The 24495-nt window shown below is 43.1% G+C and overlaps 1 protein-coding gene across 1 annotated transcript; it reads left to right on the plus strand.

Annotated features, from left to right (window-relative positions):
- Positions 1–1587: 1587 nt before the first annotated feature.
- On the plus strand, positions 1588–2085 carry LOC124775733 (POLG alternative reading frame-like). Its single transcript, XM_047250561.1, has one exon. It carries the CDS (start codon positions 1588–1590, stop codon positions 2083–2085), a length of 498 nt encoding a protein of 165 aa, XP_047106517.1.
- Positions 2086–24495: the final 22410 nt, after the last annotated feature.

The following is a 24495-nucleotide window of genomic DNA, read 5'->3' on the forward strand; positions in this document are numbered from 1 at the left end:
TTCTATAAATGAGCACAACAGTTTTAAATAGCTTGAATATTATTACTACACGAGCATGGCGTTAAAGGTGCACCTATTTTTCTCTATATTTGCTCATCTTAATACCTGTCATTTGCGACTTCAAGTGCTGCACGAAATTCATAGGTAAAATATGTGGACTGACGGTGTACATCTGCGAAGTGACGATGAAAAGCAGTGACATTTTATGCTCGAAAAACGTATATTTATTAATTAGCGCGTTTTGTATGAAGTAATTTCGGATCAGTAATTTAGGTCAGTGTATAAATTCAAGTTTTACTTACAAATAACGGTATTTAAACTCGCGCACAGTGATCTTGTTCTTATACTGTCTTTAGGTGAAGCGATTATTAACAATTTGATCTGTGTCGTTTCAGAGTCGTAATGTGTTAACTCTATCGCTCAAGAAATCACGGAGAAAGAGGCATCTACATACTGAGAAGTTACGCCAGTCGGAAATTTTATTCTAGGTGATTTAAAATAAAGTTATTTGTGACTGAAAACGGAGTTTATACAAACATTCATTTTAAATTTGTTCGTCTATGGTTCTACAAGAATATGGTTTCGGATAATCAAGAGAAAGAAACACATTCAGTATTTTGCTGAAATCAGATTAGCAACAACGAAATTTATTTCATTAACACGGGTAAAGTGTAATGCGTTAATATTCGTCAAGAGTGTTGTAGTCACAATAAAATGTTTGTGCGTGGAATGCAAGAAACGTTTGGTGTTAGCTTCTACGTTAAAACGTGGTTTTCCATGTAGATACGTGAATACTGTGATTCCGTTCGTGGGACAGCAATTAGCGTGCACTGGAACGCACATAACTGTGAGTACTCTGTGTAATATGTGGTTCGTGCAAATGAAATGCTGGGGCAGTAGTCGGCATGCACTGGATGGCACTGAATATGGGTTTTTCTGAAAGCAAACGTTGACAATGGAGTCAGCGAGATATTAAAATGTATGACTTTTTTTTCGCGACTGTAGGCCTTCCAGCGCGCATGTCACCGTTGCGAATCGGAACAAGCGATGTGTGTCTTACCTGGACGAGAAAATTAGTCGTATGTAAGCTAGCTGCACTATTCAGACTATTTCTCTATTGCTCGGTGGTCCTCGTGCCAGCTTTGTAGAGGTGTCTCTGTCATGCCTACTACCAGAAGCTCATGCAGCTAGTGTCCTACCCTACCTTGCAGAAGGCGCGGCAGCTTCAGCGGCGGTGTAGTGGGGTACGGCACTCGGGTGAAGATGTGTCAGGTCAGTTACTGTTTACCGCAACTTGTGTCTCCTTTGTTGTTTAACGAACAATGTCTAGTTCTAGTTTGTAAATTTTACTAACGTCAGGAATACAGTGAATAATATAAGGTGCTTGATTTATTGCTTTCGTTATCACTTGTTCACCAGGAAATGAAGGGAGGTTTTTGATTTCGGCGAAGGGCTTGGTGTTTTTTTCTCCTTTTTTAGAAAAAAAAGGGTGCTCGTGTTCTTCGCTCGGGACTCGGAGGTGACCGAGCGTCTTCGTTTCGGTTTCTGCGATCGGCTTAGAAAAGAAGGCTCCACAGAATTATTGCCATGCGGTTGCAGTATTGTCAGCACGGAGGCGGGCAGAAGAGCACTTGGTGGCGGCGGCGGCCGGGCCGGGCGACGGCCGTCTTCCGCGGCGCCGCCATCGGGCGCGGGGCGGCAGCGGCGGCGGCAGCGGCAGCGGCCTGTGCCACTGGCGGCGCGGTCGCCACGGGCGCGCGGCGCGGCGCGGCGCGGCGCGGCGCTGGGGCTCCGCTGGGGCGGGCGACCTGCGGCGCGGGCGCGGCGGGCACGGTCCGGGTAGCCGCGGCGCGCGAGCCGTCTCGACTGCCGCCGCCGCCGCTGCGCGTTGTTGCCGCCGTTGCCAGGGGCGACGCCGCCCGTCGCCCTGCGCCTGCGCCGCCGCCGCCGGGGCGGGGCCTGTGGCGGCCCGGGACCCTCGCCGCCCGACAGCCATCGATGAAGAGCCTTCCTCTTGTACCGCCATCCTCGCCACCGGCGCCACTCCCGCTGGCAACTTTCGCAGCCCACGGTCCTTCCGATTGATGTCCACATTTACGGGCGGTTAAAAGGGGTTGGAGCGTGGTGTCAGGGATGTCCTGACACTTCCCCTTACACGCGAAATGTTTGGTAGAAGCGTAAATTAGTCATCCCAGTGCTGACGCACGGATGAAACGTTAAGCCTTTACAGGTGGCGTAGCGATCAAGTCACTGTACAGCCTCTAAATGAGCTGCAGTAGCGATTAACGAGATCTTTTTGGATTGGTAGTGTACTGTTTTTCCAGAAACGTAAGAAACACAACAGGTACACATAATACAGACATTGTTGCTGTGGTCTTCAGTCCTGAGACTGGTTTGATGCAGCTCTCCATGCTACTCTATCCTGTGCAAGCATCTTCATCTCCCAGTACCTACTGCAACCTACATCCTTCTGAATCTGTTTAGTGTATTCATCTCTTGGTCTCTCTCTACGACTTTTACCCTCCACGCTGCCCTCCAGTACTAAATTGGTGGTCCCTTGATGCCTCATAACATGTCCTACCAACCGGTGCCTTCTTCTTGTCAAGTTGTGCCATAAACTCCTCGCCAATTCTATTCAGTACCTCCTCATTAGTTATGTGATTTACCCATCTAATCTTCATCATTCTTCTGTAGCACCACATTTCGAAAGCTTCTATTCTCTTCTTGTCCAAACTATTTATCGTCCATGTTTCACTTCCAAAGATGGCTACACTCCATACAAATACTTTCAGAAAGGACTTCCTGACACTTAAATCTATACTCCATGTTAACAAATTTCTCTTCTTCAGAAGCGCTTTCCTTGCCATTGCCAGTCTACATTTTATATCCTCTCTACTTCGACCATCATCAGTTATTTTGCTCCCCAAATAGCAAAATTAATTTACTACTTTAAGTGTCTCATTTCCTAATCTAATTCCCTCAGCATCACCCGACTTAATGCGACTACATTCCATTATCCTCGTTTTGCTTTTGTTGATGTTCATCTTATATCTTCCTTTCAAGACACTGTACATTCCGTTCAACTGCTCTTCCAAGTCCTTTGCTGTCTCTGACAGAATTACAATGTCATCGGCGAACCTCGAAGTTTTTATTTCTTCTCCATAGATTTTAATACCTACTCCGAACTTTTCTTTTGTTCCCTTTACTGCTTGTTCAATATACAGAGAGGCTAAATCCCTGTCTCACTCCCTTCCCAACCACTGCTTCCCTTTCATACCCCAAGACTCTTATAACTGCCATCTTGTTTCTGTACAAATTGTAAATAGCCTTTCGCTCCCTGTATTTTACCCCTGCCACCTTTAGAATTTGAAATAGAGTATTCCAGTCAACATTGTCAAAAGCTTTCTCTAAGTCTACAAATGCTAGAAGCGTAGGTTTGCCTTTCCTTAATCTTTCTTCTAAGGTAAGTCGTAAGGTCAGTATTGTCTCACGTGTTCCAATATTTCTACGGAATCCAAACTGATCTTCCCCGAGGTCGGCTTCTACCAGTTTTTCCATTTGTCTGTAAAGAATCTGTGTTAGTATTTTGCAGCTGTGACTCATTAAACTGATAGTTCGGTAATTTTCACATCTGTCAACACCTGCTTTCTTTGGGATTGGAATTATTATATTCTTCTTGAAGTCTGAGGGTTTTTCGCCTTCTCATACATCTTGCTCACCAGATGGTAGAGTTTTGTCAGGACTGCCTGTGCCAAGGCCGTCAGTAGTTCTAATGGAATGTTGTCTACTCCCGGGGCCTTGTTTCGACTCAGACATTAGTCATCAATAATACACCGAAGAGCTACAGAAACTGGTACAACTGCCTAATATCATGTAAGCCCTTGCGAGCACGCAGAAGTGCCGCAACACGATGTGCCATGGACTCGACTTATGTCTGAAGTAGTGCTGGAGGGAAATTACACCATGAACCGTACAGCTCTGTCCATAAATCCGTAAAAACACTTGGGGGTGGAGATCTCTTCTGAACAGCACATTTCAAGGCATCCCAGACAAACTCAATAACGTGCATGTCTGGGATGTTTGGTGGCCAGCGGATATGTTTAAACTCAAAAGCGTATTCCTGGAGTCACTTGGTAGCAATTCTGGACGTGTGGGATGTCGCTTTGTATTTCTAGAATTGTCCTAGTCCATCGGAATGCACAATGGACACGAATGGATGCAGGTGATCAGACGGGATGCTTACATACGTGTCACCTGCCAGAGTCGTGTCTAGACCTATCATGGGTCCCATATCGCTCCAACTGCACACGCCCCACACCATTACACACTCCCCACCGGCTTGAACAGTCCCTAGCTCTATACACTTTGAAACGAGACCCTTCCGACCAGGCTACATCTGTAGAATCGTCAACATTCCAATGTCGGTGTTGACGGGCCCAGGCGAGACGTAAAGCTTTGTGTCGTGGAGTCATCCGGGGTACACGAGTGGACCTTCAGAACCCACACATACTGATGTCCCAGCATCGAAATCTGCAGTAATTTGTGGAAGGATTGCGCTTCTGTCACGCTGGAGATTCTTTTCAGTCGTCGTTGGTTCCGTTCCTGCAGGATCTTTTTCTGGCCACAGCTTTTGTCGGAGATTTGATGTTTTACCGGATTCCTGATTCACGGTACACTCCTGAAATGGTGGTACGAGAAAATCCCCTCTTCATCGCTACCTCGGAGATGCTGTGTCGCAACGCTCGTGCGCCGACTGTAACACCACGTTCAAACTCAAATCTTGACAACCTGCCATTGTAGCAGCAGTAACCGATCTAACTACTGTGTCAGACACTTGTTGTTTTATATAGACATTGCCAACCGCAGCGCTGTATGCTGCCTGTTTACATATCTCTGTATTTAAATACGCATGCCTAAACCGGTTTCTTTGGCGCTTCAGTGTATATTCTTGTTTCAAATGGCTCTGAGTACTATGGGACTTAACATCGGAGGTCATCAGTCCCCTAGAACTTAGAACTACTTAGATCTAACTAACCTAAGGACATCGCACACATCCATACCCGAAGCAGGATTCGAACCTGCGACCGTACCAGTCGCGCGGTTCCGGACTGAAGCGTCTAGAACCGCTGAGCCACCGCGGCCGGCCAATGTATATTCTCTTTCACTATTTATAATAGTATGCCAACGCTGGGGTAACTACCCGATTCCGCGACTGTAGAAATCACTTGGTTTTGAGGCGAAGAACTCTTCGAGCCATTCGACATAAAAGTTTTCTGGGTTTGGTACCGCGTCATAATGTAAAAACTACTGCTGCTATAGAAAAGCCAACGTTTCGGCCACGATTACAGCGGCCTTCTTCCCTGATACTTGAAACATATATTTCTGCGAATAAAAACATTTCTGTATTCTGCAAAAAGCTAATATTAGGGGAAGAAAGACAGAAAAGGAAAGAAAAGAGGTAGCCACAAATCCTTAACAGACCTGTATATTGTCTGCCTGCCGTAGCGCTATCGTAAATCCATTCACAGGGCAACCATAAATTCGTTGTGTATAAACATTCCTCCATTGCGTCTTTCACGACTGTCAGCATCCAAGGAGAATCTGAACACCTACTTCGTTCCTCTGTGCCCCTCGCAATTTTGGGACGCTTCAAATAAAACTGGATGCAGCCCAGGGTTCCGGCACAAAAGGTAAATGACACCTGGGAATCAGTCAAAAGTGCTTAGGATGTTGTTTTTTATTTTTTTTTTTTTTTTTATTTTTAGAGAGATAGCTGAAGACGAAATGTGGAGGTGAAAGAGAATCTCTTCTAAACTGAGAGGCTGACTTCTGACCAGTGCCATAAAACTGATGAAAGGTGATGCCCCATAAGGCTCAGAAGAGCGACGACAAACTAAAAAGGTCTGCACTGATAAGAAGCCGCGCAGGATTAGCCGAGCGGTCTAGGCGCTGCAGTCATGGACTGTGCGGCTGGTCCCGGCGGAGGTCCGAGTCCTCCCTCCGGCATGGGTTAAGTAGTGTGTAAGCTTAGGGACTGATGACCTTAGCAGTTGAGTCCCATAAGATTTCACACACATTTTTTGAACTGATAAGAAGAGATCATGTAAGGACTGTGTGGGCTGCACGCATAAGGTGTACAGTCTGTCCAATGTCGCTCATCGATGATCTGCTTGCTGTATCGGGCAACTCATCTACCAGCAACACAGGCGTGACCAGCATGTTTCCGAAGCTCTACCTGGGCAAGATTGCATGTAAACGTTACAGCTGATCACAACACACAGGTTTCTTTTCGAATGCCTCTCCAGACGCTACGGAAATGGGTGGCGCCCACTTCACCACGAATGCCGCTTGTAACGCCGCTGGAGGTGCTCCAGGCATTGTGCTACTTGCGCCCATTGATCACGTGCCCGCAATTATGCTGAGCAAATACCATTCTGCAAAAGCTGTACTTAAGTGCTCATTGTGTAACGGGGCAGACAGTTCCAACCGCAGTACCAACCATGGAGGCCCAGCACAGCATCCAGCCACAAGTACCCAGCATTTGCCGCCAGAGCCCACGCCTCCTCCGAACTCAGCATCACTCGGACTTCGTGCTCCTCGACTGGAATTCGCCGGTTGACTTGGATATCGTGATGTTGCCGACTATGAGGTGCGACAATAAAGTAATGAGACTGATTTTCTTTGCAAGATGTGGCAACCCTGCAGGCTTGCGTAGGTACAATATCTTTGACCTTGGTCTGTCCAAGCGGTACATCGACGCAACTGCTCAGTCGTGAGTTGTGCTGTAAGAAGTTACTACGTGTTTGTATCTCTCGTCACGGAAATGGAACCGCATAATATTGCGCAACGGTATGCCATTTCTTTTTGCATTAAAACGGGTGAAGACGCGACGACAACTTAAGGTAAGCTTCAGAAGGCTTTTGGAGAGGAGGTTATGTCAAGAGCTCAAGTTTTTCGTTGGCATAAAATGTTTAGTGAAGGCAGAACGAATTTTGAAGATGAAGACCACAGTGGATGACCATCAACCTCACAGACGGATGTCAACTTGGCAAGAGTGCGTGAACTCGTACGATCTGATCGAAGATTATCCGTGAAAATGATTGCAGAAGAACTGAACATCAATCGAGAAACAGTTCGTCTAGTAATAACTGATGATCTTGGTATGAGAAACATTTATGCTAAAATGGTCCCAAAAAATGTCACACCACAACAGCGAGAAACACAGAAAAATGTGGCAGCCGATCTGTTAGACCAAACGAAAATCAACCCAGAATTGTTGAGGCGCGTTATCACTGGTGATGAAAGTTGGTTTTTTCAGTACGATCCAGAGACAAAACGCCAAAGTTCACAATGGTGCTCAAAGGTATCACCAGGACCAAAAAAAGCTCGCATATCAAAGTCAAAAGTGAAATGCATGCTTGTGTGCTTCTGTGATTCCAAGGGAATTGTTCATAAAGAGTGGGTGCCTCCTGGACAAACAGTAACCAATATCACAGTATTTTGTTTGTTGTCAGTTCTAATTACTTTGTGTTCGTTAGGACACTGTATCTGAATCCTTTCATTTTATGTGTTGTTGGAATAAATTGATTTATTTCATCACTTCCTGGGAATCTTGTTTTGCATTTGTTGGACTCATTCAAAGTACCACAGTTACTGGCGACGAGGTTTTAAAAACACTGAATTTACGAACATTCCCAGTGTAGTTGGAAATTACCAGGACATTCTTCAGAATTTTCGTGCCAGTTCACCACTGTACTAATTCCAAGTTCGCATATCAGTGTTGACGTATCCACTGTAGACGTGACCACCGAAGTTCCTTTGCTGTCGCAGAACATGCAGTTATCACAGGAATTGCTGTTGCAGAAGACAGTTGGGATCACCACAACTCCAAAAATATCAGTAAGAGAATGGAACATTTATGTAGTGCTTCCATGGTTGGTGAGCTTCATTATACCATGAAAAATATAAAGAATTTCAGAAACGCACAGCATACAGTTCATTGTTAACAGCCCCTGAATTGGTAAATGTGTCGACTGCGGCTGAAAATGGAGAAAACCGAGTTTTGTGCTGTTATTAAACATTTTGATTTGAAGAGCTGAACTGAAATACAAATCAAAACAAACGGGTGAAGTTCACAAGGACTCTACATCCTCACTGAACACCATTTACTTTTGGATTAATAGCCGGCCGGTGTGGCCGTGCGGTTCTAAGCGCTTCAGTTTGGAACCGCGTGACCGCTATGGTCGCAGGTTCGAATCCTGCCTCGGGCATGGATGTGTGTGATGTCCTTAGGTTAGTTAGGTTTAAGTAGTTCTAAGTTCTAGGGGACTGATGACCTGAGAAGTTAAGTCCCATAGTGCTCAGAGCCATTTGAACCATTTTTTGTTTTTTGGATTAATAAAAAAAAAATTTTTCGTGGTTGGACAAACACAGAAACTCGCTCCGGCCGTCCAATTGAAGTCACCGCAAATCGAACCATTGACAATATCCATGATATGGTAATGCAAGGCAATCGAATAAAAATTCTTGAGATTCTTGACACTGAAGGCATCTCAAATGAGTGAATGCATAATATCCTGCACAGAGAATTGGCTATGAAGAAGCAGTGTATGAGGTTGGTGCCACAGTTGCTCACAATCGATCAAAAGCGCACCTGAAACAACATTTTAAGACAACGTCTGGCGATTTTTGACGCAATCCGCAAGACTTTTTGCTCCGATTCGTGGCTGTTGATGAAACCAGGACTATAACTACAAACTACAGTCAAAACAATGGACAGAGGAACGTGCACCGAAGAAGGTAAAGCCTATTTTGTCAGCTGGTAAGGAGATGGCGACTGTTCTTTGGGATTCGTAAGGAATAACCCTCACAGATAACGTGGAAATAGGTAGAACCGTAACTAGACCTTATTATGCTTCATTGTTCGATCGTTTGAAACTTGCATTGGCTGAAAAAAGATCGAGGTTGGCGCGCAAAAAAGTGCTCTTTCATCACAGTAATGCACCCTCCCACACATCGGCGATAATGATAGAGAAAGTGCATGAATTGGGCTTCGAATTTTCTCATCCACCCTATTTACCAGACTTAGCCACAAGTGATTTCTTTCCGTCCCTAACTTGAACTTTGGTTTGCTGGGTAGAAATTTTAGTCTAATGACGAAATGATAATTGCAGTCAACGAGTAATTTGCAGAGTCTGATAGAATCCATTTTTCTGATGGGATGAGAAAGCTGAAGGATCATTAGACCAAGTGTACACTATGTGATCAAAAGTATCCGGTCACCTGGCTGAAAATGACTTACAAGTTCGTGGAGCCCTCCATCGGTAATGCTGGAATTCAGTATGGTGTTGGCCCACCCTTAGCCTTGATGACAGCTTCCACTCTCGCAGGCATACCCTTCAATCAGGTGCTGGAAAGTTTCTTTGGAAATGGCAGCCCATTCGTCACGGAGTGCTGCACTGACGAGAGGTATGGATGTCGGTCGGTGAGGCCTGACACGAGGTCGGCAGTCCAAAACATCCCAAAGGTGTTCTATATGATTGAGATCAGGATACTCTGCAGGCCATTCCATTACAGGGATGTTATTGTCGTGTAACCACTCCGTCACAGGCCGTGAATTATGAACAGGTGCTCGATCGTGTTGAAAGATGCAATCGCCATCCCCGAATTGCTCTTCAACAGTGGGAAGCAAGAAGGTGCTCAAAACATCAGTGTAGGCCTGTGCTGTGATAGTGCCACGCATAACATCTAGGGGTGCAAGCCCCCTTCATGAAAAACACGACCACACCACAACACCACCGCCTGCGAATTTTACTGTTGGCACTACACATGCTGGCAGATGTTCACCGGGCATTCGCCATACCCAAACCCCGCCATCGAATCGAAACATTGTGAACCATGATTGGTCACTACCCACAACGTTCAATCGTCCAATGTTCACGCCCCTTTCACAAGAGAGGCATCGTTTGACATTTACCGGCTTGATGTGTGGTTTATGAACACCCGAAACGACTGCACACAGCGTACAGAAACTGTACACTAGAAACACAGTTGTTTTTGTTTCAAACAGAAAATCGTCAAAATGAATACCCGGTTAATGAGGGGTTTGTCAGCTAATATAGATATACAGAAAACAGCTAATACTTACCAGCATCTATGTGACACAATAAGGAGCACATTTAAAGGTAAAGCAAGGAAATAAAAAACTACCGAAACTTTATAAAGTCATGGCAGTCACCGCATTTAAGTGGGCCGTGAAGTTCGACACTGAGAAACAAACTAGAAGCTTCATAAATGAAAATTCTAAGGTCTGTGAAAAGCTGCACTAGGAAAGACAAAGTTAGATGAATTGGGGATGCAACCAGTAACCCAAAACCACTCCAATACAAAGAAAAATGGAGAGAAGATTTACTCCTTAGGGGGCAACAGAGACCTCTTAAACTAGCAGTGGAATATAAATTGTGCGGCAGGCGAAGTATGGGAAGACTGAGGCTGGAACAGACCCTAAGTCTAACCCTGAAGCAGCAGAACAAGATAGATATGTGTTTTATTTTATGACTATATGGAAATCTGGTTTTGCGTATGTTGGACTCAGTAGGTTACAACACCGCTGAGTTCTAAGTAGCACGATCGGCCTATATATGAGCATATATTTCCGTTCATTTACTGTCATCTGGCCAGAACAAATACACCAAACTATCTTAGGAACACTCCTTGGTATATCGGCACCCTCAATACTACCTGTCGACACCATGAAGACAGGATTCCCGCTTCGCTCAGGGTCTGATTACGACTAGCTTGAAGAACATATCTAACATGTACATTGATGAGCCAGAAAATTTTGACCAGTGCCCACGGTGAAAGTGAAAAGGTGCGGCCGCATAAGAGAAATGTATAAGCGGAGCAGAGACGAATGGGTGATCATTGTAGCCATGACACGGGCAACAAATGGTTAAATCTACTGACGTCAGTGCCTTTGACAAAGAACGCTTGGCAACGAGATTATCGGAAACTGGGAAGCTGGTTGCTGTTCGCTTGATGCTGTCTTGAGCTTTTGTGTGAACTGCATAAGTAACAGCGAATCCGCGAGTAGGTACCAGGGTGTTGGGCGTCCGCACCTCATCATATAACGTGGAGGTCGGTGGCTTGCCCACTCTTTAGTTTAGGATAGATAGCGACCTGTGACAGACCTGGCAACAAGTTCAGTACTGGCGCAAGCACAAGTGTTTCGGAGGACACTGTTCTACGCACATTGTTAAACATAGGGCTCTTTAGCAGGCGAACCCTGCTTGTTCTCATATTGACTCAAGGAGATTGCAATGGGCACGGGATCATCGAGAGTGGATCGTGGATCAGTGGAAACCAGTGCTTAGCTGGATGAACCACGTCTCTTGTTACACCAGGCTGTATCTGGATATGCTGTCATCCAGGTCAAGGGCTGGTAGGAGAACATTATGCTGTGAGGGATATTCACAGGGGCCTCTGTGGGATCTGTGGTAGTAGTTGGAGGCATTATGATAGCTTTGAACATTACTGCGGACCACCTGCTTCTCTTCATGCGTAATGACTTCCTGTGACTATGGCATCTTCCAGCAAGATAACTATCTGTTGTCACAAGGCAAGAATCGTCGTGCAAGGGTTGAGGAGCTTGATACCAAATCTTTTTGATGTCTTGGGCACTAAATTCACTTGATTCTACGTGATATAAGTGATCTGAGACGCTACCTGAGGCCAGCTACGCGTTCACAAAGCACCTAGCCGCAATCTACTGGACTTCTGTGGGCTGTGCATAGATTAGATTAAATTAGATTAGTTTTTCGTTCCATAGATCCGTGCTGAGGAGATCCTCGTGGATATGGAACATGTCTTTTTTGTAAGCTGAAATAACAATACTAATAGTATGAGTATATACAATACTTCATTTTTAAGCTGAAATTACAATACTAATAGTATGACTATATACATTATTCGTTTCTATTAAAAAAATCGTAAATGGAGTAGGAGTTGGCCACTAGTAATTCTTTCCGGCTCCTTTTAAACTGATCTTTATTTCTAACTAATTTTTTTGTGTTTGCTGGCAAATTATTGAAGATGAGTGTTCCTGAGTAGTGGACCCCTTTTTAAACTAAAATAAGTGCTTTTAAGTCCTTGTGCAGATCATTTTTGTTCCTGGTATTGTATGTATGAACTGAGCTGTTTGTTGGAAAAAGAGATATATTATCTAGGACAAATTTCATTAAGGAGTAAATATACTGAGAGGCAGTAGTTAGTATACCCAGTTCTTTGAAGAGGTTTCTACAGGACGTCCATGAATTTACTCCACAAATAATACGTGTTATGCGCTTTTGGACTCTGAAAACTTACTTGAAGAATTACCATATGACATTATGGAATGAAAGTAGGAAAAGTATGCAAGCTTTTTCATTTTTATGTCGCCTATGTCTGCTAACACTCGAATTGCAAATACAGATTTGTTAAGGGGTTTCTGCAGTTCTGTGTTGTGCTCCTCCCAACTGAATTTATTATCAAGTTGTAATTCCAGGAATTTAAGACTGTCAACCTCTTCTATCTGCTCTTCTTCATACTTTATGCATATGCTGGGTGGAAACCTCTTACAGGTTCTGAATTGCATATAGTGAGTCTTTCCGAAGTTTAATGTCAGGGAGTTGGCTTCAAACCATTTAGTAATATTCACGAAAATATCATTACCAGATCATTCTAGAACTACACTCAACATCCTATTTATTGCAATGCTTGTGTCATCTCCAAACAAAACGAACTCTCCTTCTGGCAGTGTAACTGATGAGAGATCATTAATGTACACAAGAAAAAGCAGTGGCCCTAAGATGGATCCTTGTGGGATACCACATGTAATTTCTTCCCATTCTGATGATGACTAATGACTTAAGTCACTAGTCCCTAGCACTGACACCCTTTGTTTCCTGTTAGCGAGGTATGAACTGAACCATTTTGCAGCACTGCCCATGAAACCATAAAACTCTAATTTATTTAAAAGGATGCTGTGGTTCACACAATCAAATGCCTTTGACAAATCACATAAAATACCTGCTGCTTGTAATTTGTTATTAAATGAATTAAGTACGTTTTCACTGTAGGAGTAACTGATGACCTCAGAAGTTAAGTCGCATCGTGCTCAGAGCCATTTGAATCACTGTAGGTGTAAATAGCATTCTCGATATCAGAACCCTTCAGAAATCCAAATTGTGTTCTTGATAATATGTTATTTGTGGTCAGATGGTTGAGAAGCTGCCTGTACGTTACTATTTCTAAAATTTTAGAGAATGCTGGCAAAAATGCAATCGGTCTGTAGTTTGATGGTATCTCTTTATCCACTTTCTTGAATAGAGGCTTAACATCTACATATTTAAGCCAGTCAGGAAATGTAACAGTTATAATTGACTAGTTACACAAGTTACTTAGAATTGTACTAAACTCACAAGAACATGCCTCAATTAACTTTGTTGTTATTTCATCATAACCACCAGAAGGCTTTGTTTTTAAAGATTTTATTATGGAAGTTATTTCTTTAGGTGAAGTGAGTGACATATTCATGTACCTGAAGCTATTTGTAAAGGCTATTTTCAGATAGTCACGGGCATTATTTACTGATCCTGACAATCCCATTCTATCAGTAGCAGATATAAAGTACTTGTTAAATAGCTTTGCTACACTATGCCCATCGTTTACTAATGTGTCATTTACCCTTAATGCTATTTGCTCCTGTTCCTTTCTGGTTCTACCAGTCTCCTCTTTCACTATATCCCATTTTGTTTTTATTTTGTTCCCTGACATTGCTATCTTCTTCTAGTAGTGCATTTGTTTAGGTGTCTGAATTACTTTTTTTAAATATTTTACAGTATTCCTCGTATTTAGCTAAATCATCAGCATTGGAGCTTTTCTTGGTTGACAGAAACATTTTCCTTTTTGTCTTACAGGAAATCTTTATTCCTTGTGTAATTCATGGTTTTATTATAGACTTCTGTTTAATTTGAGTAACTTTTAGAGGAAAACCGTTTTCAAACATGGTACTGACATTGTTCATGAATGTGTTATATTTTTCATTCATGTCATGAGCACTATAAACATCTTTCCCGTTCATATCTTTGAGCAGTTTTCTAAAACACTGAATTTTTGGTTGATTGACTACTCTCCTGCACTCAGATTTAGCAGTCTTGATAATCTGCTTAGAATTTACATCTAAAACAAGGAGCTGCATGTCATGATCTGATAGTCCATTTATTACAGGTTTTATGATATGACTTTGTTCCTTTGATTTGTCTGTAAAATTGTTATCAATGGCTGTCCTTGAAGATTTAGTGGTCCTAATTGGAAAGTTTACAGTGTGAGTTAGATTGAAAGACAACATTACTAACTGCAGTAAAAGTTTACTGGAAGATTGCATTAGAAAATTTGTATTAAAATCGCCAGCAATCAAAATTTCTTTGTTTCTTCCTGTTAAATAACCCAAAAAAGCTTCTATATTTATGAATAGATTATAATTTCCTGCAGGTGCTCGGTAAACAGTTACTATTATATAGGACCTGTTAGGGAACTCTACTTGCACATGCTTCCAGATACTGCTCCAAACAGAATTTCTTAATGTCAATGTTCTTGAATTTATGGCAGTTTTTAATAAATGTGGCAACTCCTTCACTCTGAAGAAGTGGGAAGCTATCTTCAATCCTGAAATGTCTAAAGTATCTCTTGCCACATATCTCCGGCATCAAGGTCTTTTCGAACCCATGCCTCGAAGAACTATTGCTGTATTACGTTCCAAAGCTGAGCCAACAACTATTAGGTAAGTTCGGCTCATCAGTGTATGAATCTCCACACGCAAAAATATTCAGGTACCCACAATTAATCAGCCCTGGCCTAATACTGTAGCGGATTATGATTTTCATCTCCTTGTTCCATTTAAAATACGTATTAATAAAGCATGTATGTCCCTATGAGAAGCTTTCATTAAAAGTGTAAGTAGCATGTTTGTATGTTTGCAGCGCTACAAACTGTGTAAATATCGCTGACAGCGCTCTGCGCCCTCTTCAAGAGATTCTATGGTTGGACGGACTAGCAGTTAGCGAGTGGATAGGGAAGTGTATGGTCATGATATTCTTAGTGGAGACTCTGTGTTGGTAGGACATGCATTGTAAAGTGAGACGAAATGATGTGTTTATAAGTAAATACGGAAGGAAATACATGATGATTGATGTTGTTGATAATGTTTGGGTAGTAGAATTATTGACAACTATATAATTTTTGGAACTGAATGTGAGAAGAATAAGGTAAAATTTTCCAAACAGATTGTTCGCTCTTCGAAAAAATATTTCTTTTTGCTAACCTAGTAGTTAGAGTCTAGAGTAGTTACAATATTTTTATTTAGCTGGCTGTTGTTGCTACTTGTTGTAATTGTTGTAGTTCGTCTTATGAAGATTTTCTGTGAGGTATGTGCCTTAAAAAAAAGAATGGGGTTTCCACTGTCGGGATTCGTGATTGAAATAGGTTTAGGCAATTAACAGAGTTAGAAGTAGTTGCATATTTCTTTAATTTCATGTTTTTTGGATTTATATTATTGTTAGGATTTCTTGCAATTCAGGGCCATTATTTTGTGTTAATTATTGGAAGTCATATTGTGAATGTATAGCAGTCATATTGCGTTTGGCTTGTATATTATGGGTAAAATTCTGGAGGTCAGTGTTTAGTTTAAAAAAATAATTAAAGAGTTAGTTTCAAAAGACTGACAGAACACTATGGTCCCAAGTGGGGTTATACCACCACACAGCTATTTCCTAATTGGGGGGGGGGGGGGGGGAGGAGTGCAGCAGGCACATCGCTATATCTTTCAGCTGAGTGCAGCAGTTTAACGATGAACAGAGTCATTCAGACGCCTTTTTCCACTGTGCCATTAAGTTCAGAGTTCTAAAACAGTGTCTCAGCAGCAGTTGGTGTATGCGGTGGTATTTCCGTGATTTCCTGTTTCGGCGTTCTCCAGACGTTGTGAGGTAGCGGCGCCGGGAGCGCATCGCGTCGCGGCGGCTGTCCTCTGGCGTGCCTTTTAAGGGAGAGCAGCCATTAGGCAGGAGCCTTGGCTGCGGTGGCCTCTCCTTAGGCAGCCGGCGTGACGTCACTCACTACTGTGTGTGCGAGGCCGCCGTGCTCCCGTTCCACCAGAATAACCACTTGTGGACCGCAGACCGCTACAGTGGCTGAGAAACAGTTGACAGAAACATTACATTACAGTAGCCCACTACTCGTACTTACAAGGATCTTCGGCTGTGAGAGACATAAGGTAATCGCCTATGGGGCCATTTGCTGTTTATTTACACGGTTACGTCCTGCTTAAATCTCTTCTACATAAACAGGACGGTTGTAATTAAACTTTCGCTATTTGAGGAGGTCCCCATGAAAATTGAAAGGACGAACAAACCTTGTGGAAACTTTTATAAGGACGTGCGGAAGAGAAGAAACGAAAAAACCGTTCAAGGAAACATATTTTAAATTTCACATGAAAGGGTAACATTTGTTAACTGCGTACCACGTTTAGATCGCAGGTTACAAACGTTGCTCAATGTGATGACCATCTGCAATCACGGCAGCCTCGGACCACGCTCGAGATCCCATTCCACAATGGGTCGCAACACTTTTCGAAAGGTGGACCATGGAATGTTGAGCTGTCGTGACACAGCTCGTGCAGTGCTTGAAGATCGCTCGTTGTGTCCAGCATTCTCAGCCGTGGCAACAGTAATTTCTTCAACGATTTGTGGCGCAATTGGCGATTGGCCTCTCCCAGGAGCAATTCTCAAATCTGCAGTTAATTCGGACTTCCAAATTATGTTCTTGAACGCAAGTGAGGAAAGAGGATTTATTCGTATTCCTTTACAGCGCCGATACTCGCGAAAGCAGCAGCACTGCTGCTATTTTGATAAAGCAGCTTTACAAATAAAGACCTGCTCACCTTCCTCAGACCCATGTTGACTATTTGCTACTATAACGCGTACTCATGCTTGTTTCAACATTACGGCGCAGTACCAGGGGCCTAACAGCAAGTCACGACACGAACACTAAAAACAGTGCAGATCCTGCAGCACTCAGTCTGAACATAAGTTCTATAAACATGATTACCAAAAAAAAATGGTTCAAATGGCTCTGAGCACTATGGGACTTAACATCTCAGGTCATCAGTCCCCTAGAACTTAGAACTACTTAAACCTAACTAACCTAAGGACATCACACACATCCATGCCCGAGGCAGGATTCGAACCTGCGACCGTAGCGGTCGCGCGATTCTAGACTGAAGCGCCTAGAACCGCTCGGCCACCACGGGCGGCTAAACATGATTACCCTTACGATAAATAGTTTTCCGTCTACACTGGCTCTAGTAACGAAAGTTTAATAATAATCATCCTGTATATTCCGCAAGCTAGCGTAGCGTCCGTGGCGGCGGGCACATAGTACCAGTACTTCCGACTTTCTTTCCCCCATTCAGTTGCTGTACTGAGCGAGGGGAAAATGATTTTCCATATGCCTTTGCATGCGCCCTACTCTCTCTTGGCTCACTGTCATGCTTACTGCGCTAGATATACTACAGGGGGCAGCGTAACAGTAAGACATTCTTCTTCGAATATAGAACTTGGCGAGAAGCATGTTGTCTTTCTTCCAAGGAGTCCCATTTATGTTCCCCGATCATTTCTGTTGCACTTTCATATCGGCTACACTGACCTGTTGCAGTCCTAGAAGTGTATGCTGGGATCCTTTCGATTTCTGTTGTCATGCCAACTTGATAAGGACCCCAAACAAGAGGACACTACTCTAGACTTGGTCGTACTAGCGTCTTATGTGCAATTTCCTTTGTAGGCGCATTACATTTTCCTAGAAAAATTCTAACGACTTTAAGTCTTTGGTTCACCTGCCTTACCATTAATTTTTAGGTGACTGTCCCATTTAATGGATCTACTTGTGACATGCTCTAGATGTTCCCCACTTATTTTGTAGTTACGTACTATACGGCACTTTCTCTTTGTTGTAGGCATCACCTTATGTGAACCCACATTGAAAGAGAGCTGCCATTCATTACACAAAATAGATACATAGTTCAAGTCTTTCTGCATTTCCCTACGATCTTCCAACGACGACACTCCCCTGTACACACCAGTAGCATCAGCGGAAAATCTGATATTGGTTCTGATCCTACCTGATAAATTCTTTGTATATACTGAGTAAGCTAGAGGTCCTATAAGGTGGGAGTCCATACTTACCACCTTCCATGGGCAACAGATAAGGTGGCAGTCCATTATACAACTTTCCACGAGCTTCTCTTCAAAGAGACAATTCGAATGATAGGACACACACCACACTTTGGGCATAATAGATTTAATTTCCATATCAAATGACAATGAAAGTGTACTTGGCTGACGGGAATATGATGCTAAGTAATCCCTTTTCCCACTTGTATGTACATGCATTGCCGTAGCATTCGTTTCGGTGGAATGGAGAGGAGGCAACGAGCCACAATGTAACATTTATCTTTTTGCGTGTCGGAGGCAGGTATGGTTCATAAATCTCACGGCCACAAGGGACGCAGCGCGGGTCTCGACAGAGTCTCGTAGCTTGTTTCACCACAGAGGGCCAACGGGGCGTTTACTGCCTCAGGTATTCCAAAGGGAGATGCGACTGCGCAGTTCACACTAATTGTATGGGCAGCGTTTTCGGAGGCGGAGAAGAAAATAGTTATAACAGCATGCAGCACTCATATGAACAGTGTATGATTTCTATACATTGACAAGGGAAGGGAGAATGCACGCCTTACGTTATTCCTTTACAGACGTGAGTTAGCAGATAGGGCTACTGAGGAGTTGGCTGGCAGACTGCCATTTTGAAGGGGGACAATGTTCTCCACAGAGAGGGGAGAGGTAGCTCGATATACGCAATTTGAAGACGAGGAAGGGGCTCTCTCTCTCTCTCTCTCTCTCTCTCTCTCTCTCTCTCTCCGAAATGTGTTGATACAAGGAGCGCTTAACGCTCTGTACGGCGTGGAGAGAGATTTATTCTGTGGTCGCTTTGATCACAATGGACTCTTGTTAGATCAGCGTTAAATAGGCTGAGAGTCTCGTATATTCTCCAAGTGGAGAAATCGGGAAGAGTTGCGTTACTTAATACATCTCTGTGAGAACTGCGGTGGCATCACTGTGCACATCGCCCCAGGAACCCCGCGAGTATACATAGCCATTATAGACAGACTAGGGGCAGTCTTCACAGAACAACTGGGTAAGAGTATATGACTGACACTTTGGTCAAGAACAAGCAGTTTTATAGGTCGACAGGCAGCACGGAGCAAATGCAGTCATCTGATGTCCCGCACACCCATCGACACACTGTGCAGCAAAGGTAAATGAGGTATTGCAAACACACAGAGAGTACATTACATTTGATTTTTTCACAAGTATGCCTCCTCGTCCAGTTCAGTGTTTAGTTTGGAGTAGTACGCTAAACACTCCTTCACGTTGCTTTCAACCGAGCAAGATCATAATGTTGAACGTCAGTTAGGAATGGTTGTACAACTACGTTAATTAACGTTGTTTAAGCACAGTATATTGTGAATCCATTTCTGCAGAGTTTACTTATCTGTTTTAACTTATCACTTAACACAGCATTCTCATGTATAACTATCTGATACTTGGATCAATGTTCGAGTGTCCTTTTTTAAGTTTAATTATCAGTAAACCATTTCTACCGTGAATCATTTTTAAACAGCATGATACTATAAACATTATAATAGTACAGGCGATGGTTGTTTGTCCTAAAAGTTAGCTACCTACTCTCACTAAATTAGATTACTTGTTAGAGAAACACTTTCAGGAATCCACAAATAACCGTTCTTTTCATGTCCAATCAATTCTGAAATTTATGCTCCCTACCTGACAGGGCCAGATATAAACACTTCTACGCACACTCAGGTCGATTTTCCCATGCCAAGTGATGGGGAGCATATGGCAAGAATTGCCAGTACATTACAGTTCTATTTTCCTTCGTTGGGTATGTCTGAAATTATTATCGTTTCTTTGGAAAGTTCTCTGCCTAGTATAAAGTACTGTCAAAAAAGATAGAAAGTCAAAAAACGAAGCTTTAGTTGGTTTACTTGACTGGTATCAACAGTTTAAACTGTCATTTTCATAAGTGAAATAGGCTCAACTCGTTGGTAACTCTACATTAAAGTAACAGTCAGACGATAGTGTCCTTAGGGAAACAGTACCCTTATATTACCACTTTGTTGCCTGTCTGTCTGCCTGCCCGCCTGTCTATCATTTCGTCCGACGAAAAAGATCCCTTTTCTCAGCAACTTGAATACAAGTGAGGTGGATTCAAATTTGTGTCAGGGCTAAGGTCTTCGGCCACTTGGCGTTGTGAAAGATTTAAGCTTCTAAGCCTTTTCAGCTAATATATACTGCCATCTGTGTCACATGTTACGATACTCGCAAACTCACTCATCCAAATACCGACGACCACCTATGTATCTGTCGGACCTGGTGATCTAGCAGTCAGGCACGTGGGTTAACCATGGGTTTTTCAGTCTTCGTTTTAACGTAGCCTCGATGATGTGAGGAGTCGCCAGAAACAACACGTGATTCAGATTCCACTTGAAACTAAAGGTCCCCTTTCCTCATTTGGATACCTGAAGCATGTGAGGGACACGCAAGTAGGCGAATAGAAACACTTGCACCAAGCCACTGAACCACACGAAATTATTGTTTTCAGTGCGTAAGTCCTGCTCGCAGTTAGCTGGTTCTTTTCTTTCTGAATCCATACTGATTCCGTGAGGGAAGTTATGTTCCTCCAAGGACGTCATAATGATTGAGATTAGAGTATGCTGTAGGTTCCTGAACAGACGGAGTCAGTGATATTGGTCTGAAACACTGTTGTGTTTGCTCCATGTAATTGCTAGAATGATAGCTGAATGCAGTACAGTATTACTGTCTAGCTACGTCGACATTGTTTGCCTGTTGCCGGATCCTGTAACACACTGGGTGAAGTGGCGTAGCCTTTAAGGCAATGGACCCACATATACGAGGACTGTGCATCGGATTCCAGTCTGCATCAAATTCAAATGGCTCTGAGCACTATGGGACTTAACTTCTGCGGTCATCAGTCCCCTAGAACTTAGAACTACTTAAACCTAACTAACCTAAGGACATCACACACATCCATTCCCGAGGCAGGATTCGAACCTGCGACCGTAGCGGTCGCGCGCTTCCAGAACCGCTCGGCTACCACGACCGGCTAATTCCAGTCTGGCTTTCCAGAGTCAGGTTGTACGTCCATATTTATAATCCGCAATCCATCTTTATGTGGGTGGGGGAGAATACTTCTGGTAGCACTACCATTATCCCCCTTTCGAGTTCCACTCCGAATGGCGCACGCGAAGAACGACTGTTGATGAGACACAGCCCCAGTTTCTCTGTGTGCCGTGGCGGCCTATTTCACCCTCCCACTGTCGACAGCTTCAAGCTACCGTATCACCGGGAAACGCGTATTACTCCGTTGTGCGGTTATCGCTGCCTGGCTAGGCTTCAAACACGGCAGCTAGAGGCAGCACCAGGAGAGGCCTTCAAACAGCCCAGTAGGGGCGGTTTATGTGTAGTCTTCGCACACTGTGGAGCTGGGGCCAGCATCAGTGCCTGGGGTAACAGACACGCAGTGCGTATCGGCACGACATCTTTTACAACTCGTAGTTCACTCTTCTTCGCCAGGACTGCGCAGAAGGCAAAAGATTCAGTTTGTCTATGCGGTGCGTATCTGGTTTTCAGCACTTTGCACCAATTTCCCACTCCGCATGCTGTTTTAGCTTATGTTACGCGTTTATGTTCATTGAGTCATCATGCACACCTTTGTTATTTGACTTTATGTCATTCTAGGACAAATTTATTGGCCTGCCCGTCTGTGTGTTTCTTTGAAGTCACTTGTGAAAACCTACTGGCCATAGTCCTCTATAAAAATATGCCGCGGTTAATGATGCTTACCATGACATGTCCATATGCGGGTTGAACCACTAACTATTACCACCTAGAATAACTCCGAAAGTATGATAGTAGGTGAAAAGCTCGTGGCACAAATGTTGCATGGAACAACGGGGGCCATAATATGATGTTGGTTTTTTGTTATTAGGTGGGGTCGCGTCAGAAATATTAAGGTCAACTTTTTTTTTAATGGAATGCTATAGTTTGATACTTATTTTCTGATAGCGGCTATCGTGACCAATCCAATGATGTGTAACATTAAGGTATTTCAAGGTCAAAAAGGTGGCATGAACGTCCATTTACAGAAGCTGTTCGAAGTGATGACCATTGGTATCAATGCAGTGCTGCAATCTTCTTATCATGGATTGAGTGGTATTCCTTACCACTTCGGCACTTATCGAAGCACGTACTCTGACAATTCTCTCTCATATATCGTGCAAACAGTAAATATTCGTCGAATACGGCGTATCCATCTAACATGCCATTGACTTGTAAACACCATTCGACGGTTTCGCAATACAACACTAATAGGAACGGTAATACTAGTATCGTCGAATCAAGCAAATGTGAATGATGCATTCCTTCGAAGAACAAGTCAATATGCTTCTCATTTATGGAGAATGCCAACGAAATTCAGTGAGAGCTAGAGACATATATGCTGAGAGATATCCTCAACGTACTCACCCTACACGTCGTACATTGAAATATGTGTATGATAAATACAGAACAACTAGACCTTTAATGCATCGGAAACATATCCGGCAAAGGAAAGTTACTAACGAGGAAACGAAGATCTGTACTCTTGCCACTGTGGTTCGAGATCCTTGTGTTAGTTGGTATCATATGTCAAAGGAATTTGGCTTGAGCCAGAGTAGTGTTGTTCGTGTTCGGAATCGCCATAAATATCATCCTTACCATATCACTGTCCACCTAGAATTAACTGGTACGGATTGTATGCGTCGCATTGAATTCTGCCGACGGGCTCAATTTCAGATTCAGAGGGATGACACATTTATTAATTTGATTGTATTTACTGACGAGACTACACTCACGAACAATGGAAATGTTAATTTTCATAACACGCATTATTGGGCAACTGAAAATCCCTGTTGGCTGCTGCAAGTTGCACACCAAAAACCGTGGTCGGTGAATGTATGGTGTGGGATTCTGGAGGACAGAATTATAGGCCCATATTTCGTCGAAGAAAATCTTAATGGTAGGAAGTATATCCCATTTCTGCAAGGAACGCAAGGCCTACTATTGGAAGAAATACCTTTAGGAACAAGGAACAGAATGTGGTATCAACACGATGGGTGTCCGGCACATTTTTCACTGACGGCTAGAAATGAGTTGCAGAGACAATTCCCAAACCGTTGGATTGGACGCGAAGGAGATGTGTCGTGCCCGGCTCGTTCGCCAGACCACGCCTCTGGATTTTTTTCTTGTGGGGATTCGTAACAGACATTGTTTATAAAGACGTTCCAACTACATCTGTTCCAACTACACCTGAAGATATGCGAGAGAACTGTCAAAACATGTGCTTCGATAGGTGCCGAATTGATAAGAAGACTACAGCACTGCATTGATAACAATGGTCATCACTTCGAACACCTTTTGTAAATGGACGTCCATGCCGCCTTTTTGACTTTCGTTTACCTTCAAAGACCTTACTGTTACACATCATTGGATACGTCTCGATAGCTGCTATCAGAAAATACGTACCAAACTATAGCATCCCATCTAAAAAACAAAGTTGACCTTCATATCTCTGACGTGACCCCACCTAGCAACAAAAAACCAACGTCATATTATGGCCCCCGTTGTCCCATGCAACTTTTATCCCATAAACTTTTCAGCTCCTATCATACTTTCGGAGTTATTCTTGGTGGTAATAGTTAGTGACTCAAAGGATTTACCAAATTTTGACCGCCCTTAATCTATAGGGTTTATGCCCCAATTTGTATTGGGCGGGCACGCTTGCTCAAAGTTATGACTAGACCGCGGATTTTAGGTAAAAACCTGTTTTGTTCCTAAGTTCCTATTTGCATAAAATTTTGTATGTATGCGTTTCATGACTATTTACACTTAATAGCGTTAATTCTATAGGACCTGAAAAAGCCTATTTCGACGTTAGTGCCTATTTTTGCCTATTTCGGCTTTAATATCCTAAAAAGTGCCTATTTCATTATATAAGACCGTGGCTTCAAGTTTTTCCACACTATACAACAGATGGAAAAAAAAATATTTTCTGCCCAGCGTGCAGCAAGGTGGCTAGTTGATATGCGCTCATGTTCCGTATTTGCCTAACACTTCCGTCTTTTTTTATTTTTTTATATCGCTATCCCTGTTAATACCAAATACTCTTTATAGGTGTTTTATTATTCATATGTAAAAAATAGATCACGGATCTTGAGGTTAAATTGAAGCAAATTCTTTTAATCAATAAATCTGGTGAATCCTCTGAAAG

This window comes from Schistocerca piceifrons, chromosome 2, assembly GCF_021461385.2.
Source record: "Schistocerca piceifrons isolate TAMUIC-IGC-003096 chromosome 2, iqSchPice1.1, whole genome shotgun sequence".
NCBI classification, from domain to species: Eukaryota; Metazoa; Arthropoda; class Insecta; order Orthoptera; family Acrididae; genus Schistocerca; species Schistocerca piceifrons.